At 35.4% G+C, this 23,051-nt stretch overlaps 2 protein-coding genes and 1 pseudogene across 2 annotated transcripts; 2 read left to right on the forward strand and 1 right to left on the reverse strand.

Moving 5' to 3' along the window:
* Window positions 1–1,461: 1,461 nt before the first annotated feature.
* LOC131956491 (putative cytochrome P450 12a5, mitochondrial) lies at window positions 1,462–10,052 on the forward strand. The gene is made up of 10 exons (XM_059320961.1): window positions 1,462–1,559; window positions 2,564–2,759; window positions 5,069–5,291; window positions 5,831–6,012; window positions 6,462–6,660; window positions 6,894–7,068; window positions 8,232–8,398; window positions 8,591–8,672; window positions 9,061–9,267; window positions 9,361–10,052. The coding sequence occupies exons 2-10, from the start codon at window positions 2,573–2,575 to the stop codon at window positions 9,475–9,477; spliced, it is 1,539 nt and encodes a 512-aa protein (XP_059176944.1). The 5' UTR covers window positions 1,462–1,559; window positions 2,564–2,572; the 3' UTR covers window positions 9,478–10,052.
* A 3,119-nt stretch (window positions 10,053–13,171) lies between these two features.
* LOC131956497 (cytochrome P450 10-like) lies at window positions 13,172–16,855 on the forward strand. The gene is made up of 5 exons (XM_059320971.1): window positions 13,172–13,358; window positions 14,092–14,314; window positions 14,708–14,889; window positions 15,310–15,508; window positions 16,693–16,855. The coding sequence occupies exons 1-5, from the start codon at window positions 13,172–13,174 to the stop codon at window positions 16,853–16,855; spliced, it is 954 nt and encodes a 317-aa protein (XP_059176954.1).
* A 2,010-nt stretch (window positions 16,856–18,865) lies between these two features.
* Window positions 18,866–18,907, reverse strand: LOC131956508 (uncharacterized; annotated as a pseudogene).
* Window positions 18,908–23,051: the final 4,144 nt, after the last annotated feature.

Below are 23,051 nucleotides of genomic sequence, written 5' to 3' on the forward strand. Positions count from 1 at the left end.
GTAAACACAAGCTGTTAAGAAATATTTTTTTAATTCTTAAAAATTTGTAATATGTGTTGGTCTATCAGTCATTATGTTTCATATATACAAATAAAAAATGTAAAAAAAAACAACTCTCTTTGAAAATATATTTTATTGCCTTAAATCGATTTAGTTTAATGATTTATCCTCTTTCAGTTTGTGTATAACATGCGGCAGTGGTTGTTTAACAAAAATGTTTATTTCAATTTTATAAAACGTTACTTTTGCTTTAATTTTCCCACTTTTCAGAAAGATTAGTTGAATATCTGGATCCTTCGAGTTCAGACAATACTCGTTCATTTCATCATGATCATCTCCTGTTCGTGCGCAAGACACATGGGCAGATGAATGGATAGTGTGGTCAGCACTATGCCCAGCAACCCTTGTTTATCTAACGTTAGGTACCCATCAGAGTTGTGGGGACTCAGGGATGTTCCACTGATTTCACCCAAGAGAAATTGAAGAGATTGGGCAGTGATCATAAACTTGACAACACAAACAGCATTGCGATTACACAATTTGGTCACAGGCTACATAACTGTATCAATTATATTTCTCTTATCTGCCTACTATTAAATTCTACAATTTTAAATAACGACTGCTTATGTATTGAAATTGGGTTGAATTTTTTTAATGACAAATCATATTGGATACCTAAATTACGTTAAGGAAACAGGCGGCTACGCAAAGTGCTGCCCACGGTATATTGAGGTCCCTGAAGCAGATGAACTTTACTTCTTGTGCCCCAAGTGTCTTAGGAACGAACGGGAAATGATGATGATGAATCATAATTGCGCACTTAGTCAGAAACCGTGTAAAATGTTACTAGCTTCTTGACCCGTGTTTTATTACGTCTGGTATTCCACAGTGTCCCAACCTGTTATTTCGCCACGATTCTTCCCCTTCTGTCTCTATTCTCTCAACAGCTGAACTACACATGTATTCAATTGCTTGTAACCTCCACTGGTACACACATATTAGTGTTACCTTTAACTCTGTTGTTACTGTTCAGCATAGGCGGATACCAGTAAGATATCTTTCTAAACAATATTACATATTCTGAGATTAAAAAAAATATTTTAAAATCGCATTTAGTGCTTATTATTACCAATCAGGATAAATTAACATTAACACGGTTAATACTATTAATAACGAACACGCAAATTTACTCACATTTTTTTACATCATTCAACGGCTAAAGAAACATTCAAAATGTTATTTTGATAAGTGTACGCTTAGAATTATATTAACCCTTAGCGTACCAAAATTCTATTCAATGTAGATTTGATACGTGGAATTTAACAGTCAAAACAGGCTTGCATTCTACATTAAACAAAATTATTTAAATGATTTTTTTAAAGGATCGCATTCTGAACACGACACTGCTGCAATAAACGTAGACGAATTTTACGGTCTGTGCTTCACGGGTCACTGCACATTCGCTGCTGGTGCTGGAGGGTTAGGGATAGAAAATAGGTCAGTGTTAGAATGTTACATAAGAACACTCGATTTAGAACTTTACGTGTTTCATCTTAAAGGTAAGAGTCGTCTTCACTAGTACTTTTTTTTAATACATAAAAGCGTTAGTTATAAACACAATAGAATGAAGGTGTGTACATTCTTTACAATATGTTTTTAAATAAACAAAAAGAATGAATAAAGAAAGATTAAGTTTATGTTTGTTTGAAAGTTTTTTTATAAAAACGAAAAGTAAATATTAATTGTGGATTTTATGAGCTATATTTTTACTTTCACTGTACACGAAGTATAAATGAAGTATTGTAGTCGTGGAAAAAAAATCGACATCAAATTTGACAAGTGTCGACATTTTACACCTCCCTGAGTACGGAAAACTTTGTGCTGCAATTTTGTTTGTATGTGTGTGTGTCTGTGTATGTGTCTGTCGGTGAACACGAGAACTAGATTGGTGCCGTTTAAGTTAGGTTGATTAAATTTCAAATATACCTATTACATTGTATGCACATGTTTCTATCAAATTTTGAACCTTTTCGCGTTAACAGAAGTTGTACTTCATTTCCGTGTAATCACTATTATATTAGTACTGTTTCAGTTAGGTAGACGAAATTTTATATATAAGATCTTATATTTGGATTACTTACATTATTTAGTGACCTCTGATAAACGGAAACGATACTTCAATCTGTTTTTGTTTGTTTTTAAATACCGATAACTAGAGTATCGTTGATTAATATATAGCTTTCTTCTACCGGACCGATTTCTTTAAAACTGTTCATATAGTTCTAGAATCGATTACAATGCATTTTGATATAAAAACAGTCATCAAACCAAGCAAATTAGTTTTTTTAACCACATTTATTATCATAACTACGCACCCGGCTTTTAAAATATTTAATGAACCATTGAAGACTGTTCACGTAAGGGTCTATTCCGTGCCACGAGTCAGCTAACCATTATAGAACGTATTCTTTAACACTGGGCCACGCCATTCCATATATATTTTTCAAAGATTCACCATATTAATAAAAAAGCTTGCATTTGATTTTTTTTTCTGAATTTCTAGTCTAAAACAATGATGAGAAATAGTGCCGTAGTTTCAAGGGTTATTCCAAACTTTATCAAAAGCCAACCAATTAGATGGACGTCAGTGGCCAGAAGTGCCAACAAAGATGAGGTGAAACCTTTTGAAGAGATCCCAGGCCCAAAAGGAATTTACAATATACCCTTCGTCGGATCAGTCCTTCATTTCAAGCCTTTCGGTAAGTAGCCTTTAAGTAATATAACGCTTTTTTTTTTCATTAAATTTTGTAATATGAAGAATAACCTTAGTAGCGTCTCTAGGTCGGGTGTCACTCAACGCCGCCACTCGCGTAGGAGGTTGAAGTGAGTGTAGATTGGGATCGTAACTTACCTGCTCTTCAGATCCAATATCCATTTATAGTTTGGGTGCTCTCTCCACTTTCTTTGTTTGCGTCGGTTTTGTTCCTAACATTAACATAGTTTTGTTGTCTCAGGGCTCCAAGATAAAATGATATGGGACTAACATAGTTGTTAAAAAAAAATCTAATTTTCTTTGGGATTGTGAGGAAGAGGTGCTTAGGTTTTAAGATAATGTTTACCCATGATTTTTTTTTTATCGAACAAGTTAGTCCCGGACTTTTTTATCCTGTAACCCTGATATCATAAACCTGTGGTATACTTGCATGCCTAATGGAGGAAACAGATGGAATATTTATCAGTCGGAAATATTCTCTAGCAGAAAAAACTATGTTATTACTCAGAGGCGTAGCGAGGGGGAGCGGGAGGGGGACGTATGTCCCCGGGCGCCGACCTTAGGGGGCGCCAAAATGGGTTGGAAAAATAAATTGAAAGCTTGAGGTTGGGTGCAAATCGAAATCTTGAGGAGGGGGGGTGCAAATCGAAAGTTTGTCCCCGGGCACCGGGAAGGGTCGCTACGCCTCAGTTATTACTGAAAGAGAATGGCAATAGTTTGGGCTGTAACCAAGTTGGCAAAGTACTTTTTATGAGCACCTTTTACTTTGATGATTGACCACGCACCCTTCGTTGCACTAAATAGGGAAAAAATGTAAATTAACTAGATGGGTATTAATACTACAAGACTACAATTTTCACACGAGAAAAATGGAGGAAGGATACAACGGGCGCTAGGCTGATAGTGCTGTCTCTTTTCTCTAAACTAAAACCAACCCACAAGTCTGAAAGAAACACTGGTGTCGCGCTTAGCCACTACCCGAAGAATTGCATTAAAGAAATTGCAAGAAAACCACTTTTTAGATTAGACACATTAATTAGGCGGTAATTTTATTATAGAATATCGATGAAGAAATTTCTTTTGAGTTAGGGGGGGGAGGGGGCTCAGACGTTCTTACACGGGGGTGGGGCTTCGCCCCTACCCGAAGAATTGTATGAAAGAAACTCTTCACGCAAACCACTTTTAAGATTAGACAAAATTGCCTTTTTATTCAATGTTTACTCGAGAATTAATGACGTCATATTACTGTGTGCACTCTCCGGCTTGAGATTATTTTCTACTCTGTGCTAAATGTGACCGCGTCATACTTCGTTTTTCGAATTACTATGCATGTTTTTAATTTCCTTGTGTTTTCTCTAGAGCGTTCTTGTCAGACAGAGCGTTCTTGTCAGATACATACACAGACAGCGAAACTATTAGTATTAATGTTTTATATCCCTGCCGTACAGAATAAGATAGCCGATACTTTATTTAGGTAATAAGAACACAAATAAAAGCCATGTTATTATACAGAGATAATAACTTAGGTTTTTAACAGCATGACTGGAGGTATAAATGTTATAAAAACTTGATGGGTTAAATAATAAATATAAAATATGAGATGATATATTGGAATAAAATAAAATAGGGTTATATGACGGTGTTGCGAGTTCACAAACATATGAAATGAGGTTTTCAAGAAGGTTTCAAGATATATACTATAATTTAACAAGTTGATTTGTTCACTGAGAAGTTTTGGCTGTCTTATTATCTCATAATATAATATTTGCTCTGCTGCTCCACCAATGTTAGAACTGTGAGATGGTTAAACCAGACGTGATCCAGTACCAAGTAAGAATGTCACTACCATAGTGAGCCATTACAGATCACAAAGATACGGGCGATAATTACTTGACAAAATGCGCATTATTTTCTACTTTAAATATTTATTCAACTACTGGCCTCATTAAATTCGTATACAATTATCATTGATATGGACATCACACGGACTGCTTCTTACATTCACTATCTAGCCCGTACTCACTAGATTTCATTCCACAGCAACCAGTTTCTATCACAAAACGTCACTGTCTTTCATCCACGTCATCATACTATGCATTCAATATCTCTTACGCACCAACATTAATTCTCACCTAGCAAACCCAACTCATAGCAGCTGGGAGTGGGACAAAACACATGATTGCTAATCCATGGGTCACTTGAGTTGTTGAAGGGGGGGGGAGGACATGTAACGTTTATGGATGTGGGGTGGTCAAACGTTCAAACCGAGTGCGACATGTTTTATTGTTATTCCAGGTAAATTTACCCCTCAGACTACTCACAAGCTTATTGACAGTTTGCACGAGAAGTATGGGCCTGTGGTTCGAGTCCAGCTTGGAAGGAAATGTGTCCTGTTGGAGGATATAAAAGACATTGAGGCGGTCTTCAGAAATGAGGGCAAATATCCAAATAGACCTGGAATTGAAATTACCAAAATTGTATATGAGAATAATGGACTCAAATTCGGACTTGGCGACATGTAATATTTGTAACGTGCTTAATAATTGATATTAACGTTTATGATTTTTAACTTGAAAATATATTGACCCATAAGTCGTACATTTACAACACGATCATGCTGTCACTTAATTTTCATAACTTAAAGCAGAGGGTGGTTGAGGAGATAAGCAATAAAAAGCTCACTAGGCATTCTCGAGGCTGGTTTGTTGACATAACTGAGTCAACACAGCTCTGTTTAGTACCTGACATGATTTTGGAAAAGTAAATCTTTATTTCCTACTATTCTTTTTGCAAAAGGGTAGTCACAGTGTTGTTTTCTTTACCACAATATCAATCTAAATGGATTTTTATGTCTTATGTAATGCATATGTATGCATTATGTACATTATAACGTTAAACCAGTCCATTTTTATATTTCTATCTTGTTAAAGTTTTATTTTTATTGTCATCTGTCGCGGAGAAGAGTGGCATGCCATGAGAACTCCCGTAAACAAAACAAAAATGAGAATACAAGCCAACTAGTTTAAAACAAGCTTTAATTGTATTCTTTTTTATCAGACAAGGAGAGCAGTGGCATGCCCTGAGAACTCCAGTCAACAAAAGACTAATGAAAGCTGACTCGGCCCATCATTACCTGGTCCCACAGAACGCCGTAGCTGATGATTTTGTCAACATTTTGGCCACACAAAAGTTAACACCGGAGGAAATGAAAGATCTTTTCTTTCGATTTGCTTCTGAGAGTATGGAGTACAAAAATATTTTATAGCTAAAACTGAAACGTATACTTTTGCTACACTTTTAATTTTTTTAAAGGTTTTACAAGCCATCGCAATAATCATATTTTAAAATAAACATGTTTAATCAACAACTAAATTCAACCATTAAACTGATTAGAATTATAACAGGGTTTTGTAAGAATGTATTTTTTATACTCTTCTTGATATCCAAAACCCAAATTCTATTCCGATATTAGCTTATTTCTACACAGTGAATACAATTTGCAAAATATATCATTTAAAACATTTAAAACTTAAAAAATCAATTATCCCTTAACACGACTAATCTAATTTTGAATTTCTAGAATACTTCAATTCAGATTAAATCAATTTATTATATATATATATATATATATATATATATATATATATATATATATATATATATATATATATATATATAATTTATAAAGGTATAGCAGTGGTGACATTTAATACCAGACTGGGGTTCCTGGATCAGTCGTCAGATAAGGAGTCATCAGAGTTTCTTGCAGCCACTAAAACGGCTTTCACAATACTCTCTGATGCCATCGGTGGTAAATTATTTACTCTCAAATGGTACAAAAGCAAGGCCTATAAGGATATGGAGAAAAGTGTGTGGGCCATTCGAAAGTAAGACAAGCTTACATTTAATTTCTAATTGTTATTTAACTTGTATGTGAGTACGTACTAGTTTCCAAGTTCTCCTTCCCCAATTTGGTTAAACAAATATAGTTTCTAAAGTTTTTTACTATATTTACCAGCTATGCAGACAGATATTGTGGATTAATTTTAAAGATCTGCTATGGTTGCTAATTTAAGTTTTCTAAATTACGTTGACTCCTTTATAATATTTTTTTCATAAGCAATTCGAAAAAACATGCTTTAGAAGCACGAGAAGTAATCGAGCAACAGAAGAAAGATGGGACGTTAAACCCGGATGAACCAAACCTACTTCTCTCCCTTGTATCAGAAAAAGGTCTAGACGACGATGACGTCAGTAACATATTAGACTCACTATATGGGGCTGGAACCGATTCTGTAAGTTAAGAAACAAATGAGTATGTTAACTTTTTTTCTCTTTTGCACAGAGTATAGAGGGAGTATTTTAAATGTGCTGAATAATTTATAGATATTTTGACAATTTTAAACTTTTTTTTTACACCTCCCTACTTTGTTGTTTACGGAATATAAATGATGTGGGCCTACCGCATTTTGCAAAAAGTCTAAATCGAAGATTTTAACAAAGTTAACGTTTCTTAAACTTCTGGAGACGGAAAAGCTTAGTTTTGTAACCCTGACCGTCTGTCTGTCTTTATTGTGTGCACAATAATTTCGTTACCGTTAGGTTGACTAAATTGCAGGTTGGGCAGTGTAAAGCTTTAAAAAAAATTGCTGATTAAGCTTTTAAAAATACATTTTGTAACAGCCGTTTCCACTACTATTCTCAGAAACAAACAGTAGCCTACTCTACCTTAATCTTAACTTTGACAAAATATGCAATAAATTTAGTAATTCTGGGTACAGGGTTGTAAATATAAAAACTGCACCTATGGGTCTGTGTATTGTGTATTAATTTTGCGATTGGTGCAATATACATATACATATCAGATTGAATTATAGTAAAGACACATTGATGAAATGCACGAGGTATTCATAAAACGTAAGTTAAGGTATCATTTTGAACCTAGTGGTATATGGGTCAGATGAAGTAGAGTTAATCTGTTTCTACTACACCACCATATGAAGTGATAGTGTTGTCAGCAGTCAGCCATATGCCCAGCCACCTTTACGTTCCCTAACTTACTGAGGTACCCATCCAAGAAGGATGGACACACTGAGTAACTACAGTCTCAAGCCCTGCATCCTAACTCGTATTAACAGTACAAAAACCCATCTAGGAGAGATAACAATAAAATTACACAATTTCTCTCTTGTTGTTTGTTCTTGGTTGAACAACGACTATGGAAGCAAATTCAAAAAGAAAAGCAGGCGAAAACCGGAGTTTACGGTCTTTATGGCGCATAAAAAGTTAACAGGTAATACTTAGTTATTTTGAAGAAAATCCCTTCAAACTTTTCAATTAAGAAGATGAAGAAAAATGGTTAACAATTATACGGTCTACCACCCGTAGCATTATGTAACGTTGTTTAACAAAATGGTGTTAAAACAAAAATACAAACGTAAGTTCTGACTGTTTACAGACAGCAAAGAATCTTCAAGTTTTGTTCTACAACTTGGCTAAAAACCCAGACAAACAGGAAATTCTTAGAAAAGAAATTTTGGATGTTCTTGGAGATTCAGGTGTAGTGGATGCTAAAGCCCTTTCAAAAATGCCTTACCTGAAGCACTGTCTAAAGGAATCTTTCAGGTAATATAGCATTAAATCTTTTAGGTACGTTTTATCCAATATTGTCACTCAACATTGACCGCTCTATATGTGAAGAAAAATGGGTTAACACAGCGGAAGTTGTAGAAAATTTCTTATTATTGAGATACCTATAAAGTTCTTATCCTCTAACAAATATGTCTGTGATAATTAAGTACAAATTTAACTCAACAGACTAAACTACCCAACCGTAGCAGGTACTATGAGAATATTGCCGAAAGATATCGTTGCTAGTGGCTACAACATACCAGCTGGGGTAAATATAATTTCCCTTGTCATTTTAAATTTAAATAGTTCTGGTTTGAATGCATAAACCTTTTTAGAGGGGTTGCGCAACTTTTTATTAAATTTTAACTGGATAATTTAACTGCAACCAATCGAAAATGTAAACTTAGTGAATCAACAAAAGATACTTACCTGAATGCCATTATCCCGAATGGAAGTTTTTCTAAATACCACTATTGACCAAATGGTCATTTGACCAAATAGGTCGAATGCCCAAAAACCTTTATTGTGATTTTAAATTATTAAATAATATTTAGATTACTTTTGGCAGCTCTAAGACATTTCATTTCCGGCTGAACTGTTGGTTCACCACTGATTACAAGACGTGCACATGTATGCCTAAATCTATTTTCAAACAGACTACAATATTTTTGTGCAACCAAAGAGCCGCCAAAAAATACTTTGAAGACCCAGACAAGTTTATCCCAGAGAGATGGATGCGAGCAGACGATGGTCGTAAACAGGACAACACAAACAGCATGGCGGTTTTACCGTTTGGTCACGGGCCGCGGAACTGCATTGGCAGACGTTTTGCTGTTCAGGAAATTTATCTGGCTGCTTCTAAAGTGAGGTTTTATTACGATATTATCTAATAATAAAACTCCATCGAAAAAGCGTATAAGAATTTTGATTATGTTCCTATGTTTATTTGTGTACAGGTTCTCCAGAAGCTGAAGGTAGAATTAGAACCCGAGTCCTGGAATACAGATTTTATCTACACGACATTCATTGACACGGAGAAACCAATCAGATTTAAGTTTACAAAGATTCAGTAGATCAATTTTGAATCATTTTAGAGTAATATTTCCTAAAACTTTGAAATTTTAAAAAAAAATTTGAAATAACGTTGAAAAAAATAATATATCTAACATCATTTTTAATTGTATACAGTATTTCTATGCCTTAAAAATATTTAAAAATAATAAGATTTTTAAATCTATTAATTAACCACTGTGTTAATGTTAATAAAAACATGACAATGTATCTCTGAAGAGTTTGGATATTCAAAGGCACATCTCTCATTATGTTATATATGGCTAAAAATTTGTTTTTATTTGTAAATAAGTACTTTAATAATCAATATTAATACTAATAGTTTCGCTGTCTGTCTATGTATCTATCTGACAAGAACGCTCTAGAGAAAACACAAGGAAAATAAAAACATGCATAGTAATTCGAAAAACGAAGTATGACGTCGACACATTTAGCACAGAGTAGAAAATAATCTCAAGCCGGATAGTGCACACATTAATATGACGTCATTGATTATCGAGTAAACATTCAATACAAAGGCAAGTTGGTCTAATCTAAGTGGTTTGCGTGAAGAGTTTCTTTCATACAATTCTTCGGGTAGGGGCGAAGCCCCACCCCCGCGTAAGAACGTCTGAGCCCCCCCCCCCCCCCCCCCCCTCCCCAACTCAAAAGAAATTTCCTCATCGATACTCTATAATAAAATTACCGCCTAATTAATGTGTTTAATCTAAAAAGTGGTTTTCTTGCAATTACTTTAATGCAATTCTTCGCGTAGTGGCTATGCGCGACACCAGTGTTTCTTTCAGACTTTTTCCTCCACGGAGAGGGGTGAGGGTACTTGAAATTTTCGGGGGCGGGGGTAGAATTTTCGGGGAGGGGGCGGACACTGGAAAAAGTATATAATTATATTTCGTTGAATGGGACGGTAGACATGTTTTTTAGGGGGGTGAGGGGGGGTGGGGGGTGGGGGGGTGGGGTGGTTTTAATTTAGACTTTTTCCTCCCCGGAGAGGGGTGGGGGTACTTGAAATTTTCGGTGGCGGGGGTAGAATTTTGGGGGGGGGGGGCGGACACTTGAAAAAGTATATAATTATATTTCGTTGAATGGGACGGTAGACATGTTTTTTTTTGGGGGGGGTGGTGTGTGTGTGGGGGGGTGGGGGGGGGGGTGGGGTGGTTTTAATTTAGACTTTTTCCTCCCCGGAGAGGGGTGGGGGTACTTGAAATTTTCGGTGGCGGTGGTAGAATTTTCGGGGGGGGGGCGGACACTTGAAAAAGTATATAATTATATTTCGTTGAATGGGACGGTAGAGATGTTCTTTTGGGGGGGGGGGGGGGTGGGGGGTGTGGTGTGTGTGGGGGGGTGGTTTTAGTTTAGACTTTTTCCTCCCCGGAGAGGGGTGGAGGTACTTGAAATTTTCGGTGGCGGGGGTAGAATTTTCGGGGAGGGGGCGGGCACTGGAAAAAGTATATAATTATATTTCGTTGAATGGGACGGTAGACATGTTTTTTTTGGGGGTGGGGGGTGGGGGGGTGGTGTGTGTGGGGGGGTGGGGTGGTTTTAGTTTAGAGAAAAGAGACAGCACTATCAGCCTAGCGCCCGCTGTATCCTTCCTCAACGGGCTATTTTTCTCATTATGAATATGTACACAATTTCCACAAAGGATGTTTAAAATGTGATATAGGATGTAAACACAAGCTGTTTGAGAAATGTTTTTTTTTAATTCTTATAAAATTTGTAATATGTGTTGGTCTCTCAATCATTATGATTTTGATATATACAAATAAAAATATAAACACAAACTATCTTAGAAAATGATTTTTCAGTCTCTCTTCTACTATTTAACTTTAGATTTTAGACAACTTCCTGTTTACGAATTATGCGTAAGCTCGTTCGTATTAAAGACACATGAGGCAGATAAAGTAGAGTTCATCTGTTTCAGATACCTTAGCATATAGTATGGCAGCACTATGTCCATCCTTTGTTTTCCTTAATTTACATATCAGAATTGTGTTGACGATCTACTTTATTCAACCTGGATTCGAACTCTAGACTCAAGGGTTTGCAGTTTAGCTCTCTACCGCTAGGCCACGCCGTACCTTATGAACTCACTATAACAATCTATTTTTACCTTTTATATTTTCACGTTCATTTTTAATGTATTATTACACGAGCAATCATTTAAAAAAAGATAAAATACAACTATTAAATACTTTTTTTTAAATTTACCTCCTTTAATAAATCGGATTTTAAACAATTACAAAGCTAAAAACCACCGAAATAATAAAATCATAAATATTTATTTTATATATTTATTTTATGAATGTTTTGTTTCTTCCTACTTGCTAAATTGCTTTTAAGAAACCAAAGAGTCTTAATAAAATATTTTGATGACAAATTTATTCATGAGAAATTGAAGAGATTAGGTAGTCACCGTAAACGTAACAACACAATCACCATGGCGATTATACAATTTGGTCAGCGGCCATATAATTGTGCCAATTATATTTTTCTCATTTGCCCATCGGGTAGAATTTTTTTTAATGAATAATCTCAATTGTGCAAGTAGTCAGAAACCGTGTAAACTGTTACCAGCTTCTAGACCCATGTGTTACTAAGTCTGCTAACACAGAGTATCCCAACCTGTTATCTTGCCCACGATTCTTCCCTCTGCCCCCTCTTTCACCTCATCAGCTGATCTACACTTGTTTTTATCTACTTGTGACCTCTGCTTGAGAACGTAAACAAGCGGTTTCGACAGTATTTTTGTTACAGTTCAGCATAGGCGGATACCAGTAAGATATTTTTAAACGCTATTACAATTTATGAATTAAATATACATTTTTTAAATCGTTTCATTGCTATTTTTATTATTTTATAATGAATGAACATACATATTTAAATCGCCACACATTTTTCAATCACCACATTTGATATAGAAACTAATCCATAATCTGGCTATATTAGATAGGCATAAGCTTACACCATAATGAATTCAGAGCTTACTATAACGTTGTAGATTTTATTCGTGGAATTTAACCATTGAAAACAAGCCAGCTTTCAACTTTTAACAAAATTATGTAACTGAATTTTTAGAATAACCACATTCCGAACACGGCACTGCTCGGTAAGATTAGAGGAATTTAATGGACTGTGCGTTACGGGTCACTGAACCCTTGTTGCTGGTGCTAGAGGGTTAAGGCTGGAAAGTCAGGTCCGTGTTAGAATGTAAGATAGACACACTCGATTAAGAATTAAGCGAGGATAATCTTTCAGGTAAGTGATTTCTTCACTAAATCTTTTTAAAATAAAAGTGTAAATTATTGACACTATAGGAGACTGCATGTGTAAGCATTCTTGAAAATATTTGTTTAATTAAACAAACACATAATTAATGTCGGATGAAAAGTGTATTTGTATTTGAATGTGGTTTAAAAACCGAAATGTTGATATTATTTGTGGAGTTCCTAAGCTCTATTTTCTTTTAGAAAGTAAGATGCCAGAACTTTAATACCACATAAATTTAAATTCATCTATTTCTTTAGCATCTACATTAGCTCTGGTATCTTTGGTTTCCCTTTCCCACTGAGTGACATCCTGTTGTGTTACTGAACCACGTAGTTTCATAGACATTGTTTTCACGTTAAAATATTGTGTTCAACATGTTTATAAACAGCTTGCATTTGATTTTTTTTTTGCTGCATTTAGTGTAAAGCAATGTTGAGAAAATATGACCTTGTTTCAAGGGTCATTCCATCATTAATCAAAAGCCAACCAATTAGATGGACGTCAGTGGCCAGTAGTGCCAACAAAGATGAGGTGAAACCTTTTGAAGAGATCCCAGGTCCTAAAGGACTTTACAATATACCCGTTATCGGAGCATTCTTTCACTTCAGGCCTTTCGGTAAGTACAAGGCACAGTGGCGTAGGGGGGGGGGGAGGCGGGGGTGCGGACCGCACCGGGTGACACTATTTAGGGGGGTGACACCAAGGCAAAAAATAGCAAAATAAATAGAAAATAAAATGATAATTCCACTTAATTAATTGATTAATTCGAGTGTTAAGAAGTCTTTTAAGAGCAAATCCTGACAAGGGTGGAGGGGGTGCAAATCGCAGTTTGAGGGGGGGGGGTGGAAATAGAAAGTTTGAAGGGTTGATGCAAATCGAAAATTGAAAGTTTGTAAAGTTTGTCCCCGGTCGCCGGGAAGGGTCGCTACGCCTCTGGGGGGGGGGTGACACCATTAAGTGCCACACCGGGTTACACCCGACCTCGCTACGCCACTGACGAGGTATAATATGGTATGTCCTAATTAAAGAGAGATTTAATTAAAAACTGGACGAAATTTCAACTATAAGTATTTGATTGTATGCAAAGGTAGGCGGAAATGGTACTTTATTTCTACTTTAGTTCAATAGTTACAAAAAGTATTTATTTGTTTATACAAGATTTTGGTAGAAAGATGTTTGTTAAGAACCAAAATAATTTATTGAACTTGGAGTCGAAAAGTATGGAAGTCATTGTAGGGGTGGGGGGTGTGGGTGCTGAGGGTCTGGTTTGTTGTGACGACCTGCAAAGATTAAGCAAGATAAGTGAACAAAAATAAAATAATAGTAAATATGTTTTATGTTTATTCCAGGTAAATTTACACCTCAGACCACACACAAGCTCATTGACAGCTTGCACGAGAAGTATGGGCCTGTGGTTCGAGTCCAGCTTGGAAGGAAATGTGTCCTGTTGGAGGACATAAAAGACATTGAGACGGTCTTCAGAAATGAGGGCAAATATCCAAACAGACCTGGAATTGATATTTCCAAAGTTATCTATGAAAAGAATGGACTCAAATTACCACTTTCCGAAATGTAATATATATAAAGAACCTAATTAGTAATATTAACATTAATTATTTTAAACTTGAAAATATATTGACCTCTACATGCTTTTCCGTAATTTTCATAACGCATCATTATAGCAAGGGGTTGTTGTGTAGGAAAGCAAATATTAGTTAACAGTGAATTCTTAAATTTGATTTGTTGACGTTACTGTGTGCCTGATTTGACTTGAGAATGAAATTTTTTTTTAAAGTGCTACTCATATAGTCACGTTTCTATACCGAAACTCATCTACCCCTATGGATTGGATTGTCAAGTATAAGTCAATGCATATTTACGCTGTTTGGTTTGTTAGAATTTTAAACAATGTACTTTAGTTTATTTGTATTTCGCTATCATTTAATTTTTGTTCTTTTCCATCAGACAAGGAGAAGAGTGGCAAAAATTAAGAACTCCCGTCAACAAAAGACTAATGAAAGCTGACTCGGCCTATCATTACCTGGTCCCACAGAACGCCGTAGCTGATGATTTTGTCAACATTTTGGCCACACAAAAGTTAACACCGGAAGAAATGAAAGATCTTTTCTTTCGCTATGCTTCTGAGAGTATGGAGGATTAGCATATTTAAATTGATCTTGATAATATTGAAGATGATTACATTTTTTAAAAGTTTTTACAAATCATAGCAATAATAACCATTTAAACTTAGAGATTGAAATCAGGTGTTGGTTCCGATATGTCTAAATTTGAAAAAGAGTTATAACGAGGTTTTTTTCATAAGGAATTTTTCATAAATATTTTTAATACTTTCTGTAGCATCCAACACACCAACACACTAATCATTTTTTTGTATATTATTGTCTAGCTACATATAGAATTATATTTAAAAGTATATCTAATTGAAAAAAAAACCTTTTTAAACTGGCTAAAATAGTTAAAAACAAATTATTCTTAACAAGACTTATTTTGGTTTGACTTGCTATAATAGTTTAAATCAGAAGAAATTAATGAAATATATCATGCAGGTATAGCAGTGGTGACATTAAACACCAGACTGGGGTTCCTGGATCACTCGTCAGATAAGGAGTCATCAGAGTTTCTTGCAGCCACTAAAACGGTTTTCTCTATAATAACTGATGCTATCAGTGGTAAAATAATCACCCATAAATGGTACAAAAGCCAGACCTATACGGATATGGAGAAAAGTTTATTGCTCATTCGAAAGTAATAGGAGCTTACATTTTTTGTAATAACTTATCGTTATTCAGCTGGTATTTATGTATTTCTTATTATTATTTAATAAGTAGGCTATGTACGTGTTTCTAAATGCTTCTTCTTTTATTTAAATTTTTCAATGAGTTACGTATTATGACCGTGTTTGTTACATTTCAGGATTTGTAATGTCTAAAAATAAAAAATATTTTTTTCTACCTAGCGATCAATTGGCAGATGAAGTAGAATTCATATGTTTATAGACCTCGGCACATAAAGGAATGGTGTGGTCAGCAGTTTGCCCAGCCGACTTTATTTTCCCTAACGTGAGTAAGGCGCCCATCAGAGCTGAGTGGACTCAAGGACGTTTTACTTGTGTTGGAGGCGTGGTCGAGTCGACAAAAAAGCTCATGGTTGATAAATTCGAACAAAGTCTCGAGTTCAAACCCATTGGCAGATAAATCTCGTTCCCCTTCAACACTAACAATTAAGAACGAAGAAGAAGAAAGAAGACTAACGCGAACATAAACGCCCGGGGCGGAATCACCTGTTTTAGCTTAATGAACGACTATAGTACCCCAACTTATTCATAGTCTTTTGCACTCACTTAAACGAACGCGCCTGTTTCAATTTAATGAACAATTTTAATACTCCAAGCTTATCCGTAAAATACCTACAACATTTGCACTTGATCGATCCCCGCTAATTATGTAATTATTTTTTTTCCCAACACCAATCAAAGTAATAAAAAGTAAATTATTTTCCACTAATGCAATGGTTTTATAAAGGGAAGTAATTGTGTTTTCCTAATTTCTCAAAGGGAAGTAAGTGCTATAGGACTAAATAAAGACATAGTTAGAATTTTTGTAAAAGATGATATTTTTTAAAAACTTGTGTTTAATGAACATGCCGACAATTATTACTATAATTTGAAAAATGAAAATTATTTCCCAACACTTTCAATAGTAATTTTTTAACTCATAAATTTAGACAAATGCGCACGATAATTGTCTAACACTCAAATCCATCCAAGACCAACGACAAACATGCGTTACATACAGAACTGAGCTTTATATATTAGATATATCAGTCCTATTATTTATTTTAATAATTTCTTATTCGATGACAATTCATTTTAGTTTATTTAGTTTCCTGGTAATAGTTTTAATAGATTATTGCTAACCGTTTATTATCAGTACCGTTACCTGTGAGCTAGAATTGACAGTTGTAAAAGATCCCCCAGTTACAACAGCAACAACACCATCAGCAACAACAACACTCCCAGACATGTCAACAGTAGACCCTAGAACCTGCATGCTGCTGAACGCTGAGATATCAAATTTATATTTGTGTTCCTGAGCATTTATATGTTTTATATTGTACAAAAGAATGTTTTTAAAGGGCACTGCCTGTAGGTATAAATAGATCAATAGACATGCTATGCTTGTTCCTAATGTTTTCATGTTTGGCACACATACATTTCCACGGATTATAATTATATATGGCGTTTTTAAAATCACTGCCTTGAATGTTAACAATGTTTAATAATTTATACCATTAAGTGGAAAGTACAACTCAGACTAAGGGAGAGAAAAAAAACATTCGCCAAAAAACAAAATCACACATACGTCAAAATTTTACAGATGTAATAATGGTTTTACAGCATGTAATTTTAGGTTTATGTATAAAGCAAAATATTTAGAAAAAAATTATATTTCATAAATATTTCTTACTCTTTTATAAACAAATTTTAACGCATTAGCCAATGCTTTTAAAATTAGGCCTAGAGTATCCGCACATTATAACAACAAACCGCCAGAACTACAAACATAATAAGCTAATGCTAATTGAGGTTTTTATTAATTGTTAGTTTTTATTTTTAAAAAAATGGTAATGTTCACTATTTGGTCATACATAGATCTAGATCAGATTTTACCATTTCTAAAAGTTCTCCAATTTCTTCACAATTTCTTTCTTTTAGTTCCGGGTATAGTTTAAATCTAATATATAAAGTTCAATTATTTGTTTTTCCATTATAACGAAACGTCTAAATTTTTAATTGACTACTTCTTTCCCTTCTGAACTGTGAAACTGTACTCTTTTACCTTATGACTTTCTCTCTCCCTTTCTTTCTGAGACAAGAGATTTGAATGGTGAGCTTATACGTGATGATGGATGCTTTTTTCTGGGAGATTTTTATCACAAAAGAAGCAACTGAAGTTAGTTTTGTTGTTGCGTTTTTCCGTGTAGTGTCAATGTAAGTCATTGTGGGTTTTTGCATCATTACAGAAGTTGCATTGTTTGAGCTAAGTGTGTTCTGTTCTTTCGTGATTTAGTACTTCCTTAACTGTTTGGTACGAGCTGGGGCAGAAGATGCATGTTAGGTGATCGTGGATTAGTTTCTCGATTTTTTAAAATTTAGTTATTTTTCCTTGTTCTGTGGGACTCGATTGATTTTTCCTTTTTGTTGACGAAGCGGTTTCTATTTCTGAATCCGTGTCTGTTGCTTCTGTCTCTGGGTCTTTTGCTGCGTCTCTGGTTGGAGAGTTTTGGATTTTGCTTGATGATGGAGCTTGTGGTGCAGGTGGCGCAGTATTTTGTGCTGAAGGTTGGTCCTTGGGCGTTGACTCTGGGTTGAAAGCTTGGCATTGGTTGGACCAATGTAGAGTTGAGGAGCAGAATTGGCACGCCTGCCTTCTTCCAGCAATTGCTATAAGAATGTTCAGTGATTTATTTTTGTAATTTAGTTGAATGTAATGTGGGATTGTTGTTGGGTTGTCGGTGTATATAGTGAAGCTGCGGTTACTAGTTTGGGGGATCGTGGTTATGGATGGTTCTTTGTTGCTGTAGGGTTGTAATGCTTGCATGTGAGTGGCGTTGTTGAGTGTAGGGGGTACCCATCTAAGGGTCCCATTGATCTTGTTTTTTTTTTCGTGTAGTGTGAAGTGCAGTGTGTATGGAGTTTTGTGTGTTTTGTGTAACGTGGTAACATCAAAGGCTTGAGAGGTGAAAAACCAAGTATCTGCTCTGCCATAATTTAGAAGAAGGATCTGCTGGTTCTGATTAGTTGTCTCAAGATGTGGTCTCGCAGGTTTGGTTGACCTTTTGAGATGATCAGAACTTGAATAGTGGGTGTTTCTGCTGGGTACAGGTCTCGGCATTGTTCCTCACGTAGGTTCAGGATTGCTGTTGTCTTGGCTGAAAGGATTGGGCCCAGGATTTCATTAAGCCACCCGAACCGTAGTCCGGGTGGCTCCTCTCCAGGTCTCTCGACTCAGAGGGAACAATCAAGAGCGCAACTCTTTGCTGGCGGTGATAATTTTTGCATACATCATCGTACTGGAGGATTACATCGTTCAATTGAGGAAACACGGAAATCTTTAGTAAAAGGCGAAAGATTTACTCGATGTGAAGAGAAACCAGAGTGCTTTTCAGTGCACCGCGGCGTCTTATTAAAGTTCAATTCTGTATGTAAAATGTTTGTAAAATGTTTGTCGTGAATTACAAAGGAATATAACAAAAAACAAAAAAATCGAAACTCTGATGGATTAAATTGTTAGATTATTAAAGTACTTATGGTCTAAATTTATGAGTTAAAAAATTAATACTTAAAGGGTTGGGAAATAATTTTCATTTTTCTAACTGATAGTAGTATTTGTCGGCATGTTCATTAAACACAATTTTTAAAAAAATATCATCTTTTACAAAAATTCTAATTATGTTTGAAAATTATTTTTATTTAGTCCTTTACCACTTACTTCCCTTTGATAAATTAGGAAAACACAATTACTTCCCTTTATAAATCATTGCATTAGTGGAAAAGAATTTACTTTTTATTACTTTGATTTGGTGTTGGAGAAAAATAATTGCATAATTAGCGGGGATTGATCAAGATTGATTCTTAAAATCAATAACAGTTAATAAGCCAGGTCCTATATGTCCTATATGTTTATTTCTTTCCGTTTACGGATAAGCTTGGAGTATTATAATTGTCCTCTGGCGCCCAGACAGGGTGCTACTTGGGGCCCCTGGCCTCCCGTGTTCGATTTGGCGCCTACGTTCGTTTAAGTGAGTGCAAAATATTATGAATAAGTTGGGGTATTATAGTCGTTTATTAAGCTAAAACAGGCGATTCTGCCGGCGCCCCAGCATGGTGCGATTTGGCGCCCCGGGCTAGACTGTGAGCACTTTGCGTTTATGTTCGCGTTTGTGATTTATTTGTGTCTAGGTTGGGTTTGCGTTTTGATTTTGTTCGTTTTTGTTCTTTCTTTTTTGTTTTCGTTTGTGTTTTTTTTTCTTTGAGTTTGTGTTTGTATTTGTGTTTGTGGTTGGTTTTGTATTTGTGGTTGGGTTTGCGTTTGTGTTATCGTTTGAATTAGTGTTCTTTATTTTTGTTTTCGTTTTGGCTGGTGGTGGTTAGGGTGGGCAATGCCGGGTATATGCTGATTACTAAACACACATGTCATGTTTCTTTACATAAAGGTTACAGAAAGCTCTTTTATAGACACCTGCATCAAACTACAAGAAGATATACAATTTTATATAATATTAGCCGTCCCGGTTTGTGTTGTGTTTTGTTTGTGTTGTGTTGTGTTGTGTTTTGTTTGTGTTGTGTTTTGTTTGTGTTGTGTTGTGTTTTGTTTTGTTTGTGTGGTGTTTTTTTTTGTGTTGTGATTGTGATTGTGGTTGTGTTGTGTTGTGTTGTGTTTGAGTTGGTGTTGGTGTTGGTGTTGGTGTTGGGTTAGTTTGTGTTATGTTCGCGGTTCTTTTTTTTTTGTGGGTTTTGGTTTTGGTTGGTTGTGGTTAAGGTGGGCAATGCCGGATATATGCTGATTACAAAACAGACATGTCATGGTCCTTTACAGATAGGTTTTTCCGGGAGGCCAGAGCTCCTTAACAATTATCAGAAACTCTTTATTTAGCAAAACTGTTAAAGTAAACTAAAATGAGTAACATATTTTTTAAATAAATACATTTATTACTCTTTTATAAATATTTTATAAACACTAGGTATTTGGAATTTGGCAAGTAGCTTTCAAATATCATTATCAACAATTTGAATTTTAAAGAAAAAATTTTTAAATTTTAAAACATTGTCTGTTAAGGGTGAGATTTTTTAAATTCTAAAATTTTCAATTTTAATCATGATACAATATTTTTGATTCCGGCTATGGATATTATACGGCCTTTTACTAATTTTCAGAAAACTTTATATTTAAAGCTAAAATAAGTACATTTGGGTCAAATTATTATGTTTACATTTGCGCACCAAATAAACGTAAAACAGACGGGGATTAACCATAGTATATAGATTTTAAAATAAAAATGATTAATTGTTATTTGATTTAAACTTATGATACAATTAGTAATATTTTATATATGTTTCCTAAGAGCCCATTAATTGAAATTAACATGTACTAAAAAAAAGTCAATAAAGATATTTTAGTCTACACATAAAGGCTGGTGCTAGGCGACATAGATTTATTTTAAATATAAATGGAACACAAATAACGAGACATAACAAGTTTCACAAATAAATAATGTAGATGTATTTAAAATACATAAATATAAAGGATAACAAAGGATAAATAAATATGTCAACACATAGTCAAAGAAGTAATACTTGTATGGTTTAGATTAATTGTATTTATACATGATGAATTAACACATTATTACATCCTGTCGCAATTTAAAATGTAATTACACAACTTTTAAAATTAATCCTTACAATATATGGACAAAGCGCTTGTTATCAAACGCCAGCATTGGACAAACCACCTGTAATCAAAGATCCTACATTAACAAACCAACTGTGATCAAAGACCCTACATGGACAAAACACCTGTGGTCAAAAGCGGACACAGCGCTTGTGATTATACACCCGTTGATCAAAGACCCTCTGCTGAGAAAACACCTGTGGTCAATCCCCTATGGTATGTAGTTTCTCCCCACACAATTCTGTAGTTTCCTGTCTCCCCACACAATTCTTTAGTTACCTGTCTCCCCACACAATTCTGTAGTTTCTTCCCACACAATTCTGTAGTTTCCTGTTTCCCCACACAATTCTGTAGTTTTTTCCCACACAATTCTGTAGTTTCCTGTTTCCCCACACAATTCTGTAGTTTCTTCCCACACAATTCTGTAGTTTCCTGTTTCCCCACACAATTCTGTAGTTTTTTCCCACACAATTCTGTAGTTTCATGTCTCCCCACACAATTCTGTAGTTTTTTCCCACACAATTCTGTAGTTTCCTGTTTCCCCACACAATTCTGTAGTTTCTCCCCACACAATTCTGTAGTTTCTTCCCACACAATTCTGTAGTTTCTCCCCACACAATTCTGTAGTTTCTCCCCACACGATGTTGTAGTTTCTCCCCACACAATTCTGTAGTTTCTCCCCACACAATTCTGTTGTTTCTTACCGTCTCAAACATTTTCTGTGTCATTTCCTGCCTGCCTACACAATCACCCTACTACACACCAATCAGTCAATATGCTTTAAGTTGAATACAATCAACTCAGGTAGCCATACATGTAGAATCAAGGGTGTATAGTGGTGGATTATCGTCTCTTGTATTGTGTAAGGGTTGTTTATTACTCATTCTATATTGTGTACTGGTAGTCTTTTATGTTTTTGTTATTATGGTGGTTGATCAGTTTTAAAAATATTATACAGGGGTTGTTAATTAGTTTGGTATAATGTGTAGGAGAGGTTATCACTTTGTTATACTGTGTGGCGGGCATTCTTTTCTTCCAGACGATGGTTGTCTAGTTTGTTATATAGGAGTGGTGCATCTGAATTTTATTTAATATAATATTGAGTAGTGAGAAAATAAAGAGCAATATTTTACAGCAATGATCTTTCTTTCTTTTTAACTTTAAAAAATTGCAAAAGTGTATCTTCTCAATAAGAGCTCGATCCAATTATATCTCGTTCTGGTGAGAAGTTTGGTCAGTGTTTCTTTCACACTTCTTTTCTGGAGTGGGCGGACTAATTTCTCTGAGGCGGGGGTGGAGGGGGGGACACGGGTTAAAGTAAATATTCTCTATAAAAATTGTATCTCGTTCGGGAAAGGGAAAGGGTGCGGTAGACGTGCTTTGGGGTAGACGGTACCGCCGCCTAACAACCCCCCCCCCCCCCCACCCACCCCGTAAGGGCCTGAGAGAAATACCGTGTTTGGTATAGCGGAAGGTAAAGAAAAAATGTTTTACAAGAATGCGTATAACAAGAATACAGAGGGGGGGGGGGTGTAATTTAAACCGGATTAGCCTCAGCTTTAGCGAGATTAGTTTTAACACTACGGATTAGTATTGAACGGCAAAAGGTGCTGGGTCATTGTGTAATAGCAGGTGTGAGGGGGGGGGGGTCAGGAGGGGGTCGAGGTCAGGATAAGAAAAAAAAACCTTTGAAGTAATCACCGGGTGAAATTAGAGGTGGGGCGTAAGACCGAGGTCTTGTGTTAAGATTAAGTTCTGTGTTTTGTGTGAATTGAGAGGTGAGACGTAAGGCCGAGGTCCTTTGTTAAGATTAAGTTCTGTGTTTTGTGTGAATTGAG

The sequence above is a fragment of the Physella acuta genome, unplaced genomic scaffold (assembly GCF_028476545.2).
Source record: "Physella acuta isolate Inbredline_101_S28 unplaced genomic scaffold, ASM2847654v3 ptg001156l, whole genome shotgun sequence".
Taxonomy (NCBI): domain Eukaryota; kingdom Metazoa; phylum Mollusca; class Gastropoda; family Physidae; genus Physella; species Physella acuta.

Excerpts from the sequence above, each read along its gene's own strand:
- LOC131956491 (XM_059320961.1), top strand. The coding sequence starts at position 2,573 with ATGATGAGAAATAGTGCCGTAGTTTCAAGGGTTATTCCAAACTTTATC. Across the intron at positions 6,013-6,461 it reads CTTTCGATTTGCTTCTGAGA|GTATAGCAGTGGTGACATTT; the intron begins GTATGGAGTACA and ends TAATTTATAAAG. Across the intron at positions 8,399-8,590 it reads TGTCTAAAGGAATCTTTCAG|ACTAAACTACCCAACCGTAG; the intron begins GTAATATAGCAT and ends TTAACTCAACAG.
- LOC131956497 (XM_059320971.1), top strand. The coding sequence starts at position 13,172 with ATGTTGAGAAAATATGACCTTGTTTCAAGGGTCATTCCATCATTAATC. Across the intron at positions 14,315-14,707 it reads AAATTACCACTTTCCGAAAT|ACAAGGAGAAGAGTGGCAAA; the intron begins GTAATATATATA and ends CTTTTCCATCAG. Across the intron at positions 15,509-16,692 it reads AGTTTATTGCTCATTCGAAA|TACCGTTACCTGTGAGCTAG; the intron begins GTAATAGGAGCT and ends GTTTATTATCAG.